Source organism: Hetaerina americana, unplaced genomic scaffold, assembly GCF_022747635.1.
Source record: "Hetaerina americana unplaced genomic scaffold, ioHetAmer1.1.p SCAF_65, whole genome shotgun sequence".
Taxonomy (NCBI): Eukaryota; Metazoa; Arthropoda; class Insecta; order Odonata; family Calopterygidae; genus Hetaerina; species Hetaerina americana.
Window position 1 is genome coordinate 1,019,539 of NW_027287261.1, and position 17,124 is coordinate 1,036,662.

General features: G+C 34.9%; 1 protein-coding gene across 1 annotated transcript; it reads left to right on the forward strand.

Moving 5' to 3' along the window:
- Positions 1-78: 78 nt before the first annotated feature.
- On the forward strand, positions 79-17,102 carry Mtpalpha (monolysocardiolipin acyltransferase Mtpalpha). Its single transcript, XM_071594652.1, has 12 exons — positions 79-187; positions 359-471; positions 2,471-2,743; positions 3,805-4,055; positions 8,867-9,071; positions 9,653-9,828; positions 10,943-11,113; positions 11,261-11,483; positions 12,631-12,840; positions 13,799-13,994; positions 15,625-15,827; positions 15,905-17,102. Exons 1-12 carry the CDS (start codon positions 115-117, stop codon positions 16,103-16,105), a joined length of 2,295 nt encoding a protein of 764 aa, XP_071450753.1. The 5' UTR covers positions 79-114; the 3' UTR covers positions 16,106-17,102.
- The last annotated feature ends 22 nt before the right edge of the window (positions 17,103-17,124 follow it).

A 17,124-nucleotide genomic window follows, 5' to 3' on the forward strand; every position in this document is an offset into this window, starting at 1 on the left:
TTCATATACATAAGGAATGTCTTCTTCACACCTAATAAAATTACATTTGACTTCATCATCTGATTAACATAAATGAAGCGGACGGTGACTTTCCTTTTGGGTTCGTCGGGCAAGATGGCGAGCACCAGGTTCGTTGCGGCTCTCAACAAGGCTTCCAACCATGGTCTTCAGTTCCTTAAATACCGAGGTATTGCAGAAAACCCTTCAATTTCCAGTAATTTTTCTGTTTACGTATTATTTAATTGAGTTTCTTCTTTCGTGCCAAGTCATCGTTATCAGAGATGACTCGGCTACGTTAGAATGGTGAAGCCTATGCTATCTGTAATTTGTGTTTTTGATTCTGCTCTGTATTTTGTAGAACGCCAGACAATTAGGTATCTGTCTACGACACCAGTAATGAAACGAGTACACACGAAATACGAGGTGAAAGATGGTGTTGCCGTCATCAAACTTGATTCGCCGGGGCAAAAGGTACATAATGGTAAATTCATAAGAATGTTGGTAGTGTAAATTTAAGTTAAGAATAAGTTATCGGATGAGTACTAATGTATTCAGTTGATTTGGCATGTCAAGTGCCACATAGTATTAAAATGACATATTTTGTATTGCTTCAGGTTTTCATTGAATGTTTCATGAACAAGGTATATTGTCGGACCTGTATTAACTTTTGTTTTTTTTTGATTAAAATATTTTTATCGTGGCCTTTAACTGGCATTTAACGTTACCGTCATGAATCCGTGGGCATGTTTATGGCAACGCTTCAAGTTCATTTACATTCCAAAAATAGATCACATAGGCTTCGTAATTCATAATGCCAATAGTGCAATATGTGGTTAGCAGTGTGACATTCCAAATAGTTGTTGCAATATTGTGGAGTTGATAGTGCTTGAACCATTATTTCCAATGATTGAAAAAATACCAGGTTATTTACCACGGAGTTCGCGTTTAAGATTTTCGCCGACGTATGCATTTGTATTTATTTACCAAGGTGGCATTCCCGATTATCATAAAAAGCAGTGATTAAAAGCACAGTTATTAAAAATGTATTCAGTGGTTTCACTATACATTATATTACCCGTAATGAGAGGACAATGCGAGTACTAGTTTACAACAAATAAATGAGAGGAGTCTACGAATGAATACAAATATGGCCTACGAATGCTGGAGAATAGGCACTTATTAGCGTAAACTAAATGTTTCCTCTCTCTCCTGCTGTATCATGAAATGTATAACATGAAAGTTAAATGATTTTGCATGACAATAAACAATAAAGTATTAATCTATTCTTCATCACCAAAGCATTAATTACTAATTTTCTCCGGAAGCAGGGGTAAATAACGGTTAGGAGGCACAAAGGTTTGTCTCTCGTGAATGAAGAAATGGAATAGAATGTTGAGCAAACATTGACTAGAAAGATTTTCTTCGTAATGTTTCAGTGCTATTAAAATGTATCTCCAAATAAATATTTGAGTTTCTTTGATGGTGCCCTAAACCCTTTTTTCCCTTCCTTTTGAACAAAAAAATTTTGTTTGTATGAGTAGTATTCCACATAAAAATGTGCTTTGCAAAGGCATGCAAAGCACATTTTTATCGGCCTCATGTTTTATTGTTGGGGACGTGATAGTCTGGTGGGTAGAGCTTTGGGGTACTGGCGGGAGGGCCTGGGTTTGATTCCCAGGGATGCCTCTGGACACCCTCAGCTTTTTCCAAGGTGTGTGATTTTTTAGGTTTCTCATTGATGTACACCATTTGCCTAATAAGCTATTCTCTTGTCCTTCACTCCTGGTATTCAATTTGCTCGTATTTCCTAAACTGCATTGCGTAATCCATTGTAATTTTTTTACAGAAAATGCTTTTATTGTGCACACTGTTTTTACTTGTAATACTGTTAATTCTTTGGTCTCAATAATTATACTTCTCTTGAAAATAAATTTTAAAGATTCATCCAAAAACATTCTCCATGTGAATTAATGGTTCATATTTGAACAAAGAAAAGTTTCTTTCTTGGTGTGGTAGTTGTGCCCTTAACAATTGCCCATTGCAGCACATCATTATTATATAGGTACTATTAATGGAAGAATTGCAACCTAAACAGAGGAACTCATTTCAATTTAATATTCTATGTATATGGTGAAGGGCGTATTGATAGGCAGTGAGATGTTGAAGATTGTGATAGAGGGGAGAATTTTAGGCAAATGAGGTAAGGGTAGGAACAGGATAGATAGAGGTCTTTATTTGGGCGAAATTGAGACCTAATGGTCCCTTCTTCAGGATAGGGATGTTGGATGGGATGAAGGGAGGAAGGAAGTACTCGGAGATGAAGAGGGACCTGATGTAGGATTGGTTGCTGGATTGTGTTTTGTTAGGAGTCACAAAATATTTATTTGGTAGTTGTGTCCATCCAAAAACCTTAACCGGTAGATTACCTCATAATAATATAATGCGCCATTTAATCCTTTAAATCTTGCAGATGAATACTTTGAAGAAGGAAGTAATGCAGGAGATGGAAGAGATAGTGACCGAGGTAGAGAACAACCCTAGTGTTGTAGCTGCTGTGCTAATATCTGGAAAGCCAGGATCATTTATTGCTGGAGCGGACATTAAAATGTTGGAAGCATGTCGAACAAAGGATGAAGTTACTCAGATATCCCGGGATGGCCAAAAGATTTTGTCCAGAATAGAAAATTCTAAGAAGCCACTTGTTGCTGCAATAATGGGTCCATGCCTTGGAGGGGGTTTGGAGGTATTATCATATTATTATTATCACTCCTTTAATAACTCTGAATTGTTGAAAATTGTTATGTAGTAGAAAAGTAGTTCTGCGGTAATATTGTCTGTTCCCTCAGATTTGTTCAATGAATGCCAAAAAGTAATTAAATGTATGTGATGGTCCAGTGTTCCAATGTGCTCCTTCACACTGACTTCATCGTATGTAAGGATTATCTATTAGTCTGATTTTATTTAAAAAATTTTATTCAGAGTATTACTAAACGGCTTATAATATATAACTTATGATACCTCCAGTCAATTAAGTACGGCTTAAACCACAGTGAGAAGTTATCAGAAATACACGATTGGACAAATTGCATGATCATTTTCCCTTGCACAATTCATCATTACCACGGTAGACAGCATTTTGCACTACTTCTCTATAGCCAAATTTCTGTTAGCTATTATGTAGATACACATAAATTTGGAAAGGAAAAGTTCAATTGTCAATGTCTATAATTGTCAGTTTAACCATTATATTAGGATAAGGATAGTGTAATAAAGATATCAATACAACAGGTAAATGTGTGTTGGATTAGTAAGATGGAAAATGTCTTGGCATGATAACCCTGAGGTTGTAGGTTCAAGACCCACCTCAGCCATGGATATTGTGTTAAACACTGGAGGTTCTGCCCTGGGGAAACCCAATCACAAGCCAGAGGCTTGTACCACCATTTTCTGATCAATGTTTATGTATGTGCAACTTGTAATTTTTTGATGTGTAATATTTTTACGGCATTTAAAGTCCATTTAATTGACTTAATGAATCCACTAAAATATTGATTGCCAAATTTTTTTAAAGTAATATTAATATATATATCTAGAAATTTCCATATTTTAGTTAACTTTTTATATATTTGTGTAACTCTAAGAATTAATAATTTTTCTTTTGTTTAGGTTTATATATAAGTTGGATAACCTATTGATCTGAATATTTTGCTCCCTTGATAGTACAAATATTTGTGAGGGAATGAATTTTAATCCGAAGAATTGCCATTTTTATAAGTTAGAGTTGACATTATGAAATGTTTCTAGGTAGCCTTGGCCTGTCATTATCGCATTGCGGTTAAGGATGCCAAAACAGGCCTTGGCTTGCCTGAAGTGATGCTTGGCTTGCTTCCTGGTGGAGGTGGTACTCAACGCTTGCCCAAGTTGACCTCAATTCCCAATGCTCTTGATATGGCACTCACTGGAAAAACAGTGCGTGCTGATCGTGCAAAAAAGATGGGCATTGTGGACCAGTTAGTTGATCCCTTAGGCCCCGGTTTGATGCCATCAGCAGACAGGTGTGTATATTCTATTTGAACCTATAATTATTAGTCGCTTGCTTTGGAACAGTTTGGTGAATCTTTAGATTATTTGCCACTAGATGTTTGATCAAATACCATTGCTCTTCCTAGTTTATGTTAATTATCAGTCTGGGTAATTATCATGCTAGTTGTTCAACCATGACTTATGCTTGACTTAATACTGTTATCCAGAAAATTTCTTGCAAGTTACAATGACATCTGGACTCATACAGGGGTTAAAACTCTGCCAATCCCAGTTGTTTTAAATTTCATGTTGTGCATGACTTAATTATTAACAAAATTATTTTATTATTTTTTGCCTGGTTTGATATATGGAGAATTATTATAAAATAATCACCAAACTATCAAAACCTTGTTGTTTTTATTGTGCACTTAAAAATTGCAAAGTTCTCTGCTACAAGTATGGAACTCAATGAGTTTAAGCTTATTGTAGCATCTCATTTTATAATGCACCTAGAAAGTAGGTGAAGTCCAAGTTAATGACCTCCAGATTTTTTTCCTTGTGGTCATTCTGGCTTTAATGCGAAATTAGCCAGCACATAATTTCATCTTGTTTCTGCCATATGCGTATGTATTCCAATTATTTAGTTCAGGATTAGGAATATTAATATGTTTCCAATCTTGTTTTTAGAAATGTTTGAAGGATAAGTATACGAGGTCTGTTCAAAAAGACTTATGTGTTTTCTCAAAAATCATTTATTTATTCATGAATATCTATTTTGTCCCCTTCAAAGTAATCCCCATTTGATATCATACACTTGTGCCAATGTTTTTTCCAATCCTCGAAGCACTTCAAAAAATCATTTTTTGTGATCTTGTTCAGCTCCTCCTTCGATGCAGTCTTTATCTCGCTAATCGTAGCGTAGCTTCTTCCTTTCATGGGTCTCTTGAGTTTCGGGAACTAGAAAAATTCACTGGGGGCCAGATCTGGGGAATATGGTGGCTGCCGCATCATTAGTGTGTTGTTTTTAGCCAAAAATTTGCGCGCAAGTAATGATGTGTGAGCAGGGGCGTTGTTATGGTGCAAAGCCAATTTTTGTTCTTCCACGAATCCGCGCGTTTGTAGCAGATTGCTTCACGCAAATTGCGCATAACTAACAGGTAATATTCCTTATTTACCGATCTACCCTGTGGCAAGAAATGGTATGCCATGCCCCTGCAATCAAAGAAAACTGTAAGCTATAAACTTTCACATTTGACCGAACTTGGCGGGCTTTTTTTTGGGTCTTGGCTCATGCTGCGGCTTCCATTGGGATGATTGAGCTTTAGTTCCATGTCATAAACATCAACCCATGATTCGTCACCAGTTATGACCCTCTGGACCAAATTTGAGTCGTCGCGGATAGAGTCATTAGCAATGTTAATGCATTTCTGTTTTTGGTCAAAATTGAGCAATTTTGGTACAAATTTTGCGGTGACCTGTGTCATGCCCAAATCATTGGTAAAAATCGAATGGCACAAGCCAATCGATATGTTTAGGTCCTTGGCAACTTCTCTCGTGGTGATTCGACAAGTGGACAATACTATTTTCTTCTTTTCATCAATGTTTTTTGTCTATCCTTGAGGTGCTCGGGGGTCTGGCATGCTCTTCATCCGTCATATCCTCTCGGCCCTCTGTGAACATTTTGTACCACCGGTAAACGTTGCTTAGGTTGAAGGTAGCTTCTCCATATGCCACAGTCAACATTCGGAATGCGTCCGTGCACTTAATTTGGTTTTTCACACAAAATTTGAAACAGATTCTTTGATCCATATTTTGGAACAGGCAAAAATCGAAGACGAAGCCAAAACACGTCCTAGCAAAACAGCGGTCAACAATCAACTGAACATTCAAAATGGCTGAACGTTTCGCTATAAGTGAGAGACATAAGTACCAACATGAAGCCATAAAGTAATCGAGAATCAAATATACACAGCCCGTGGAAATTCAAAATTCGCGATTCTTTTTGAACAGACCTCGTATGTACTCAACTGGCTAACATTTTCTTAAGATTTCATTTTATTTAACAAGCTACTAGCATAAATGTCTTGGCCAATATAAAAAAAATTACAAATGTTATCTTTCTAGAAATATCTTTTTTTGCTTCAATGTCATTATTATTCTTATACTACTACTGTTCATGCATTGACCTCATACTAATTAAAAATCCTCTTTTGTTAATGTATTTAAATGAAATAAAATTGACTGTAATTCGACACACTTTTGTGTGGAAGTACGAAGTCAATAATTTCATTTCAATATGTTATGTGGTTTCCGTAAAGTTACGCCGTAGAAAAAAAACTCCTTGTGGTAAGTTTATTTGTGGCTGGTGGTATTTTAGAACTCAAATTTTGTCATTTTGTTATAATTCCCATGTATATTGCTTATGTTGTCAACTTCATTGCTGATAAGTATTAAGTATTTTCTTACTATAGCACATAAAAAAATAAAAGTATAATTATTAGTCATAGGTATATTTAAAAGTAAGAGATAATGCTGATGACACTTGTGTAATATTACCAACACCAACTCATCCTAGCCTTGTGGAAAAATCAAGGTCCGTGACACTTGGAATAAACTAGTGGAGTACAGATAACTATCTGTACTTAAATGTAAATAAAAGAAGAATGGCGAACTTTTCACACAAAAAGAATGTGACAGAGTCTGCTGGTGAAAATTAATGATTGGTCAATTGAGAAAGTGGCGGTATGTAAATTTTTAGGTATTTCCTTGTGTGCAAATATTATTTGGGATATACATGTAAGAGCCCTTCAGCATAAGCTCAGTTCCACATGCTATTTATTAAGACACCTGCATGAGATCACAAGCAAAACAGTTGAACTTGATTTATATTATGGGGAAATTTATTCAAATATAAGCTATAATATAATATTTTGGGGCTTAGCTGCCATTTCTCTAACCACCTATAAAATGTGAAAGAAAGTCATGGGAATAATCCCTGGGAAACCTCATGCTGCACCTTAGAGGCCTATATTCCAGGAATCAAATTTGCTACCACTCCTGTGCATTTATATTATGTTTTTATTTCTGTATATAAAAACATCGTCATTTATACCTTAACTCTGGCTATGATTATCATTACACCAGAGGAAGGCACAACATTCATTACAGCAATATTAGAGCTAAAACATTAAATTAGGGTCCAAGGAAATAGGTATCAGATTATATAACAAATTACCCTAAAGCAAAAAGGATACTAAGGGAACTACGGCATTCAATAATAATAATAATAATGCATTTTATTTGTCAAGCAATCAAGTTGTTACAACTGTTACACTTGATATAGGACACGTCACGGTAAAGTAACAAAATACGTACAATGGATACAAGACCCATATCAGACATTATTAAAAAATTCAGCAATTGAATGAAACAATTTCAATTTCAAGAAACTGACCAGATTGACTTGGCTTTAAATGTAGCCACACTTTTTCGGGCCTTAATCTCAGCTGGGAGTTTATTATAAAGTTAAAGGCCCGTAAAATTTGGACCAGCGCCCGCATTTTCTGTGCATATATATAAAATGAGCAGCTGATCATTCTGCCTTGTAGAATATTTATGAATATCACAATTTTTTATGTACTCAGATTTCTCTTTGTGTGTACTACTGCATGAATAATATAAATACACAGTACTGGGAGTACATCCAATTATTTGAACAGGATCAAAAGTAGGCGATGTAAGGATAATGTTGGTGCCATCAGTATAAAACAAGGGGGTAGCACCGTTTGTGTGTTGAAAACTATCTACTAGGTCATTATATAGGAAAGAAACATGACAGGCCCGAGAACAGATCAAATATTTTCCTGAATTGGTTTAGCAGAGAAATTGAATGGTAGGAGTTAATGTCATGTCTATCGCCCTTGTTTTTATGAAGTGGAATGACTTTTGACACCTTCAGAGGGGATGGAAACACTCGTAATATGAAAGATCCATTTATGAGAAAATGAAGAGGCTGCATAATTAAGTCAATAGATTGCTTAATAATGTAACTGGGAATCCCATCAAAACCAGAGCTCCGTTTTCTGCCTAGTTTCTTCTCTATACTATGCAGTTCAGATTTTGTGAGGGGATAGAGAAATAGGGAGTTGGTAGCAGCAATGGCTTCTAAATTAGTTGAGTTGCTTTGCTTAGCAATAGGAGGAGGTTGAAAGTGATCTGCAAAGTTATGGTCCAGTTAGGGAAATTCCAATATAATAATTCCTGATTAATCATTAATCTGAAATTGAGACTGCTTCCTGGGTTTATTTCTGGTGGTATTAATAATACAAACATAAATTTAAAAGATATTGACAATGTAACATGTTCTACTCAGTTGACGAATATCTCGAAAATATTCCTGATCTTTGAGTCCATACTCTTAGTTTTTAGCAATGCTCTGTGTAGTTTATATTAATGCTCCATGATTTTTAATTGATATTTATTCTGTATGTTACATTTAATGTGTGTGTTTGTGCTACATTTAATGTAATAGTACCAATGTAATAATACCATATTTTGTATCTCAATTGAGCCGGTATGCATTTTATTCCTTACCTTTTATCCTTAATGTATTTACACCATCCACCTAGTATTTTTGTAATATGATCTTTGGGTAATTAAAATTTATTATTATTTTAAGAAATTAAATTATGAAGTTATGAATCAGTATATTTCATTCTGGCACACCTATATTATTTCACTCAATGTCAAATCTATTTCCAAAGACAGTCACCTTAACACAAATAGAGTATCATAATTGAATATAAGTTATGAATAATGGTGAAATTATTTATTTATGTTGCAGAACATTACAGTATTTAGAGGAAGTGGCTGTACAAGCAGCCAAGGATATAGCCAGAGGGACCCTCAAAGCTGATAAAAAAAAGGGTTTGATGGATCGTATTATGGACTTTGCTTTTAAGTATGACTTTGTTAAAGATAAAGTCTTCAGTAAAGCCAAGGGTCAGGTGATGAAGATGACTGGAGGTCTTTATCCTGCTCCTCTTAAGGTATGTATTGCATTTTATTGAGAGTATAATGTGATGCAGACATGAGTCCGTTATTAGTCCTCCATTGCTGATATCCTCAGGAATTTTTGGGTATTTTGGGTCTTGAGAATGGAAGTGTATTCACAAACATCATTCCATTTTGACTCTCATATTCATTATTATTTCTAATTGAAGATATCAGTTGCTGATGAATTATCTCATATGACTAGGATTTGAGAATAGATGGTTTTGTAAAAGGATTCTATTTGAATTTCAAGTCTATGGATCCACTTCAAGTAAATCATGAAGTCCTGATCCTATCCCTTAACTGTTGATACTGACAATACAGGTTACTAGAGCCAAACATGAAATGACATTCTAGCTTTTTGATAGAATCGATTGGTTGTGTTGATCCTGGAAACTAGGGAGTGGCTGTCATTGCCTTTGAATTTTGAATCCAGTTTTTTCTCTTATATGAAACAAGTATTCAAATAAAGATGCTTCCATCTTATTCCTATAAAAATCTCTCAGGAGAAAAGAGAATATTTTTGCATGTGCATTGTTGAAAGTGTTTCATAAAGAAACTGAAATTCCTTTTACAGATTCTTGACGTAATAAGGACTGGAATCGACAAGGGGGAAGCTCCTGGGTATGAAGCGGAGAGGGAAGGATTTGGTGAACTAGCCATGACTCCTCAATGCCGTGGTCTTATTGGCTTATTTCATGGACAGACTGAATGTAAAAAGAACAGATTTGGAAATCCTCAAACTGAGGTTAAGTAAGTTACTAAGTGTTGATTTTCTACTGCTTCATATTTATTTTACTTAGCATATCCGTATGTGAATATCAGTAATTGATATCAGTATATTAATCAATGGCATTGGTGCAATATTGAACTGAGCACACCAATGTTTCTGACCCCGCATTTTCTATATTTTTTTAGAAGTGATTATTATTGCAAGGTTTGAATTATAAAAATTGAAATCTGATGAACACCATATTATGTCACATTATCCTTTTATATCCATGAATAGAATATTCACATTTTCTGTATTTGGCATAGAAAAGGCTGTTATTTATTCTCCGTATCCATTATCAGCCATTGGTTTAAAATATATCAAAGTGGATGATGATTGGGTTCCCTGAAATCAATATCTGATTGAGAAAATTGACGTTGGGTATAATAACCACTGTTGTCCTAATCATCAATATATTTCATGTGTTGAAACAACAGTTCAGAACAGCCCCTAAGGAAAGTTTGTAAATCAGGAAAATGTCAGAATTTATTCTTCTTTATAAAGTTCATCAAAAATGTCTAGTAAAGGGTAGTGTTCTTTTTTAAATTCCGGGACATGAAGTACAATTGTGGGATTCTCACCAGTTTCCTTTCTGTTATGATGCCAGTTTGTGTTTGTCTGGTTCAGTGAAATTAAGAAATCTGAAATATAAAATAAATATGTATTAGGTATGTTTTGACTAGCCTTTTCTTAGTATCCTTACTTGGCCTGTCACTGTCATCAATTCCCTCAGCTGTGTGAAAGCCTCTCTGTCTAAAGCTATTCTTATGACCATAGTAATTTGACCATTTCAGTCCAGAACACTTCGAGATAGATAAATGTTCTGCCTGCTCCAGTGTTTGAACTCCTAATTTAAATATTTTACATGGCCCTTCTCTTTTTCGAAAACCATGGAACCTTTGTTTTGCTTACAAATACTGGCATGCTAGCACATATTATGGCAGTGGTTGTACAACAGCTTGACTCACCATTGTTGAAGATGCTGTTAATTGTTTGGGAGGAAAGCTATATTCATTACTAGTGTCAATCATGCCAAATTATATTTTTTAGGGAATGTATTTTTTCAATAAAAAGTTGTATTGTGATCTTTTAAAGGAACATTGCTGTGCTAGGTGCAGGATTAATGGGTGCAGGTATTGTGCAAGTTTCCATAGACAAGGGCTATAATGTCATCATGAAGGACACAACGGTGACTGGCTTGGCTCGAGGCCAGAACCAGATTCAAACTGGAATGGATAAGGCTGTCAAACGGAAGAGGATGACGAGGTAGTTATTTCTTATTTTGTGTACTCATGCAAGATATTTTTCTTCATAGGTATTTGTTGGTATTGATTTGGATGGTTTTGTTTGCAATGGTCTCTTTGGCAACTGCTTAAGCCATCACCTCTAAAGATAAACTCACTTTCTTCATAGTTTTGAACGTGATCGCCACCTTTCACATTTGGACTCCACGCTGGCGTATGACAATTTTGAAAAGTGTGACATGGTGATTGAGGCAGTGTTTGAGGATTTGGCCATAAAGCACAAAGTTATACAAGAGGTTGAAAAATACATTCCACCCCACTGTATTTTTGCATCTAACACAAGTGCCTTGCCCATCACCAAAATTGCACAGGGTAGCCAAAGGCCTGAAAAGGTATGTAAAGTTGAAGCCAAAGAGTAAACATAATGTGAGTATATACTACAAAATTCTGTGTTCTACTAAATAAGCAATTTTTCTCCTCGTTAAATTTGGTCAGCTAGAAAAATTTAATTTTTCTGATTGCATTTTCCTAAGGATCATTGGTTATCTCCTAGCCATGGTGTAATCTGTGCGATGCTTTCTCCAAATAAAATTATTTAATTATCTAGACTCAAAAATTTGAAATTTTGGGAAAATGCCATGGAATTAGAGCTTAAATCTTGTATATACACTAGCTAAATATATGCAAACATTGCAAAGTCAGTACTGATTACCAGAGCACAGCATTCAGTAATGTGGCATTAGATGTGTAAAGAATAGAGGAAGAAAGCAATTTTCTATAAGAGAATGTGTATTACTTGCTTAATGAATTTCGGAAATATATCTTTGAATATCAAATGTATTTTTAGCATCTGCCAATAAGATGGAAATAATGAAAGGAGACACTTTGCTTTTCCTCATCAAATAGTTTAAATATGACCTAGGTTTCATTACAGCATAGCATCTTTAGCCAAAGCTGAAGATGTTACGCTGTAATGAAACCTAGGCCATATCAAAACTTTAATGTGGAAAAGCTGAGGTCTTCTTTCATCATGAAAGAATTCCACCATGTTATGCCTGAAACCATGTTATTTATTAAGGTGGAAATACCCAATGTTAGCCAAAAATTAATGAATGATAGGTGATTATTAACTACTCATTACATGGGTATTCATTACTCACTCTTATATGAATAAATAATTATTCTCATGATATTGTTACTTGGGTGCTTGTAACCGAACTCAAGGAAGTAGGTACTTATTATTGAGATGATTGCTTGAGCAGGTACCCAGCTAACTATAGGATTTATTTAATTAGACAAATTAATTGATTGGGTACTCATTTGTAGCTCTGAAATCATACATACTTCAAATATGCAAATATTTTTGTCACTATTTTCTTTATTTCTTCAAAATTCTTGCAAATTCTACTTGATTTGATTTGGTTATATGTCATTGACTAATTGCTTTCTATGTCAATGTTTAATTATCTTAACAATGTACAAGTTCCTTTTTGGTAGCAGTTGTATGTTTTAGATGTGATTGGATTATATTTGTGACAGGTCATTGGAATGCATTACTTCTCACCTGTTGATCGGATGCAACTTTTGGAAATCATAACCCATGACAAAACATCCCAAGATACTGCAGCCTCAGCTGTGGCTGTGGGACTCAAGCAAGGAAAAGTAGTGATCACTGTAAAGGATGGACCTGGCTTTTATACTACAAGAATTTTGGCTGCAATGATGGCTGAAGTTATTAGATTACTTCAGGTAGTGAATTGCTTCAGTTTTATGTGCTGCATGTTTATATGGCAAATCTTATCATGTGCAAGATGTATTTGTCTTGTTTACCATTACTTGTATAAATCTGTTTGCTTGAAATGACTAAACACTAAAATGGCTGTGGATCCTAGATAGTTTGTACCTGCCTATTTAGTTCTTCTCTTTAAATTGAGACATTATGAAGGAGGCATTTCCTTCTGTGTATACTTATTGACATTTATTACTTGGATTAACTGCGAAGTTAAATGGAAACTTGAAAGAAAAACTGAATTAATAATAACACTTTCTGTTATCCATAATCTGCCTAAACTGTAGTCCATAGATCTTATTACAGTGCAGAAATAAATCTTATTACAATATTTTTAAAGGCATGATGAATGTCTCAGACTATCCGACTACAGTATTATTCATGGTGTTTTTATGGTATTTCTATTTTATATTATTTTAATTTGGTACATTGTAGTATTGTTTTGTGATATAAACAATTTACTTTAAAACATCCCAAGTAACGAAATTACAGCTTTGTCAAGGAATTTAGAGCTTATTGATTTGTTCATTGATCAGTGAATGGTGGGAAATTTATTGACAGCATGTATGCAATCATGATTTTATTATCTGTATCACAAAGATGATACAGTTAAAAGAATATTTAGTTTGTATTCTACTTAAATTGATTTGATGAAAAAAAAATTTACTACTAGCTTTACCTGAGAGGAAATTATCACCTGATGGTGCCCTCGCAGTTGAATCTAGTGCTTTAATCATTTTTGTATTAATCTATGTGGTTAAAAAAATATTCTATTCAAATGTGTCAGATGTACTAGTTCCACAAATATATGCCTTCAACAATGAATTTTATTATGTAAATATGTTTATTTTGTGTATCCTGGATGGGTTCCAAAAAAAGAGCTCTCTAAAGTATCTATGCTTTATTTCTGTTTAACAGGAAGGACAGGGCCCAAAAGAACTGGACAAGCTGAGCAAATCTTTTGGTTTCCCAGTGGGAGCTGCCACTCTGGCTGATGAAGTTGGCATTGATGTTGCTGCGCACATAGCAGACCACTTGGGAGAATGCTTTGGCGAGCGATTTGGTGGGGGTGACCCAGCAGTACTTAAGGATATGGTGGCACATGGTTTCTTGGGTAAGTTGTAAAAAATGTTCAGGGCTTCAATAAATGTCATTTGGAACCTTAGCTAAAAAAGTAAATGATAGTTGGCTAGTTCTGAAAATATAGAGAGAAACATCAAGACTGGCCCACTAAAAGACTAATAGTTTCTTTCAATGTCAATAACAATCTTGCATATATACCGTTCTTCTTTAATCATGGAGACATTGTGAAAGGGAGGAATGTCGCTTTTAGGCAGGCTGCAACAGGCCATTTTGGCTGGAGGAAAAGCAGCTTTAAAGAAAATTTTCTTCAATTCCTGAGTCACAATTGACTCTCAACTAAACGGAAGTCTTCTAATTGAAGTGCAGATGCTGCTTCAATGGCACATTGCTGTTAAATTTTCGTGGTTACTTGCTCAAAATTTCCGCTTACCTCCAGAAATCTGTTATATATCGAGTTAATAGACAGAGAGCTTATTTTGTCCTACCTTTTTTCATGTCCTATAGTCATTTTTTTCCCTTCCTCTATTGTTGGGATGCTCCTAATTTTGGTATTCTTTACTGTGTGGTTGATGTAATTTAAATAGGCATATCCTTTATCTTATATGCTATTGGGATGAATTCATAATCAGGTAATGTTTTCTTTCCGATTGAACTCAAATCTTGTTTTAGCTTGTTGTTGATCATTTTGTGTTTACTGGCATTTATACTGACTATCATTCAGGAGCCTGCTCAAAATAAGTGATTGGTAATGAGAACTTGGTTGTGGCTAGTGTGATACTGATCACTTCAGTCAATCTTGTTCGTTCAAATGTCATAATATTATGTGGTACTCCAAACGCTGATGTAATTTGGAGTACTCTTAAATACAGTCTATTGGCCATTTGATGGAACATTGAAATTTGTGGCACCTTGGTGCCTTAGGCTCATGCAGATGCCTGAGTTTCTCTGCCCATCTTCCTTGGTCCTTAAAAATCTCTATAATAATTTTCCAGCCCATATATCACCATTAATTTCTATGAAAGGACCTGCTATAACAAATACCATTATCAGAAGTTTGAAATTAATGCTTGAAGAATCTCAGGCAGCATTGTGTTGTTCAAATTCATAGCCCATTCAATGTTTAAACTCAAAAGATATTGTGACAGTCCTCTACCATAATGGACATCTATATTTTATGCATACCTGAATGCAAAATACAGATTGTTTAATAAATTTAATGATCAACTGTAAAACTTTCCACAGCTGAAAATAAATCAATATTCAGAATGAAACCCATGGCATGTATCACCACTTAACTTGATTGCAAAACCATAACCACTATACCACATTGCCCTTTCGCTTTGAGCACATTTTCAACTGATAATACAAGATTGTATGGCCTTTTGTGATGCTAGAAATCGTTTTTCTGTGAAAGCTATCATTTGCTTTCTCACATTGGCAATTTCAGTTATAGTCCTAATATTATCAACCTTGAACCTATGATGGAAACCTAGTGACCTCCTCATGATAGTGTCTCTATAATTCTCAGATAATGTCCATTTAAACAACTGTTCAGGAGACACTATTGTGATACATACAAATCTTATGGTGGTGTACTGGTGCTTACCATTATTTATACCAAGAATCCTGCTTAAGGAACTAACTGAAAATTTCTGTTTCAGGTCGCAAGTCAGGTAAAGGGTGCTATGTGTATGAAAAGGATTCAAAGGATCGTCCTGTGAATGATGAAGCTGTGGAGCTTTTAAAGAAGCACCACCTTGAGCCAAAGGGATCTACTGAGGCAAGCGATCTCCAAATGAGAATGGTCTCACGTTTTGTTAATGAAGCAGTACTATGTCTTCAGGAAGGAATTTTGGCAAATCCGGTAAATAATCATTGCTCATAATTTGTTTTAGAATTTTCAAGCTTTGCGCTTATTTACGTGAATATTATTTATTGCAGCTGGAAGGAGATGTTGGTGCTGTCTTTGGACTTGGCTATCCCCCATTCACTGGAGGTCCTTTCAGGCATCTGGACAACTATGGTGCCAACAAGTTTGTCGCTAAAATGAGGGAATTTGAGCAGCATTATGGATCCCCATTCACTCCATGTCAATTGCTACTTGACCATGCCAATGATTCTTCAAAGAAATTCCATAAATAAATTACTTAAATGAGACTGATAGGACTATGTTCATGTTCCAGAAAGGGAAAAATCCCATATGAAGGCATGTGTTATGGATGAATAAATGGTTGGGAAAATTGGATCTTGAAGCATTGAAATGTGTGGGTATTTTGTGTTCCTGTTTCACTCAATTTGTGTCTGCCACTTGTATTATTTTTCCAGTGCAGTTTCATACTGGGGTAACTAAATTTTTTATGCTTTTTGTATGGTCTTATTGTATCATCCATTGTAAATAGGAATTTGTAAATGTATTGGAGCTTACTCACAATTTATATTGAGATGAAGCTTTTCATTTTTTACCAAACCCCATTTTCATGATTTGTTAGTCTTATTGCATGTTCTTTTCTGTGAATCAATCAACCTTATATGAAAGATAGTGCATTTTTGATCAAGTACTTTTTTGGGGTTAGTGCCAAAAGAAATTTAATATTTGTGGCAGCTTTGTTTGGCTGTAAATTTGTTTTTTTTAAATCATTTTTCTTTTCATTTGACATCTTTTCTAGTGTTCATTGAACAAATTATGAGTGATAGCAGTCAGTCATATGCATACTCTCTAACTAAATGGTTCCCGAGGAACCTTTATCATCAAAAGTCATGAAATATTGCCATTTGCATATGCTGTTAAATACCTTTGATCTTTACTTTAATTCTTGTTAAGAGCAATCATTAGAGGGACCTGTGTATACAATAACTGCCTAAAGATTTCCACTTAATCAAGCTTCTTGAAAGCATGAGTGTGTCTACCGTCAATCATGATTTGTGAAACTATATTTTTGAACTGTGAAATGCAATGTGTTGAATAATTTGACGGGACTCTTTTAAAAAGCTGTACAAATGAACCTCATTGTAAATGGAAATTTTGACCAATCATCAATGCAATGTTACTAGCATTGTTTCTGTGCAATGCTTGTGATAAATTCTGACTGATATAAATTGCAAGTTGTGTATAGTAAATATATTTTATATAGTGACTGAATATCTGGTTTGCCTTGCAAATA

What these genes read in the sequence shown, in the direction of transcription:
- Mtpalpha (XM_071594652.1), top strand. Translation starts at nt 115, where the DNA reads ATGGCGAGCACCAGGTTCGTTGCGGCTCTCAACAAGGCTTCCAACCAT. An exon ending in TTGATGCCATCAGCAGACAG is followed by an intron (nt 4,056 to 8,866) that starts GTGTGTATATTC and finishes TTTATGTTGCAG; the next exon opens with AACATTACAGTATTTAGAGG. An exon ending in AAGGAATTTTGGCAAATCCG is followed by an intron (nt 15,828 to 15,904) that starts GTAAATAATCAT and finishes TATTTATTGCAG; the next exon opens with CTGGAAGGAGATGTTGGTGC.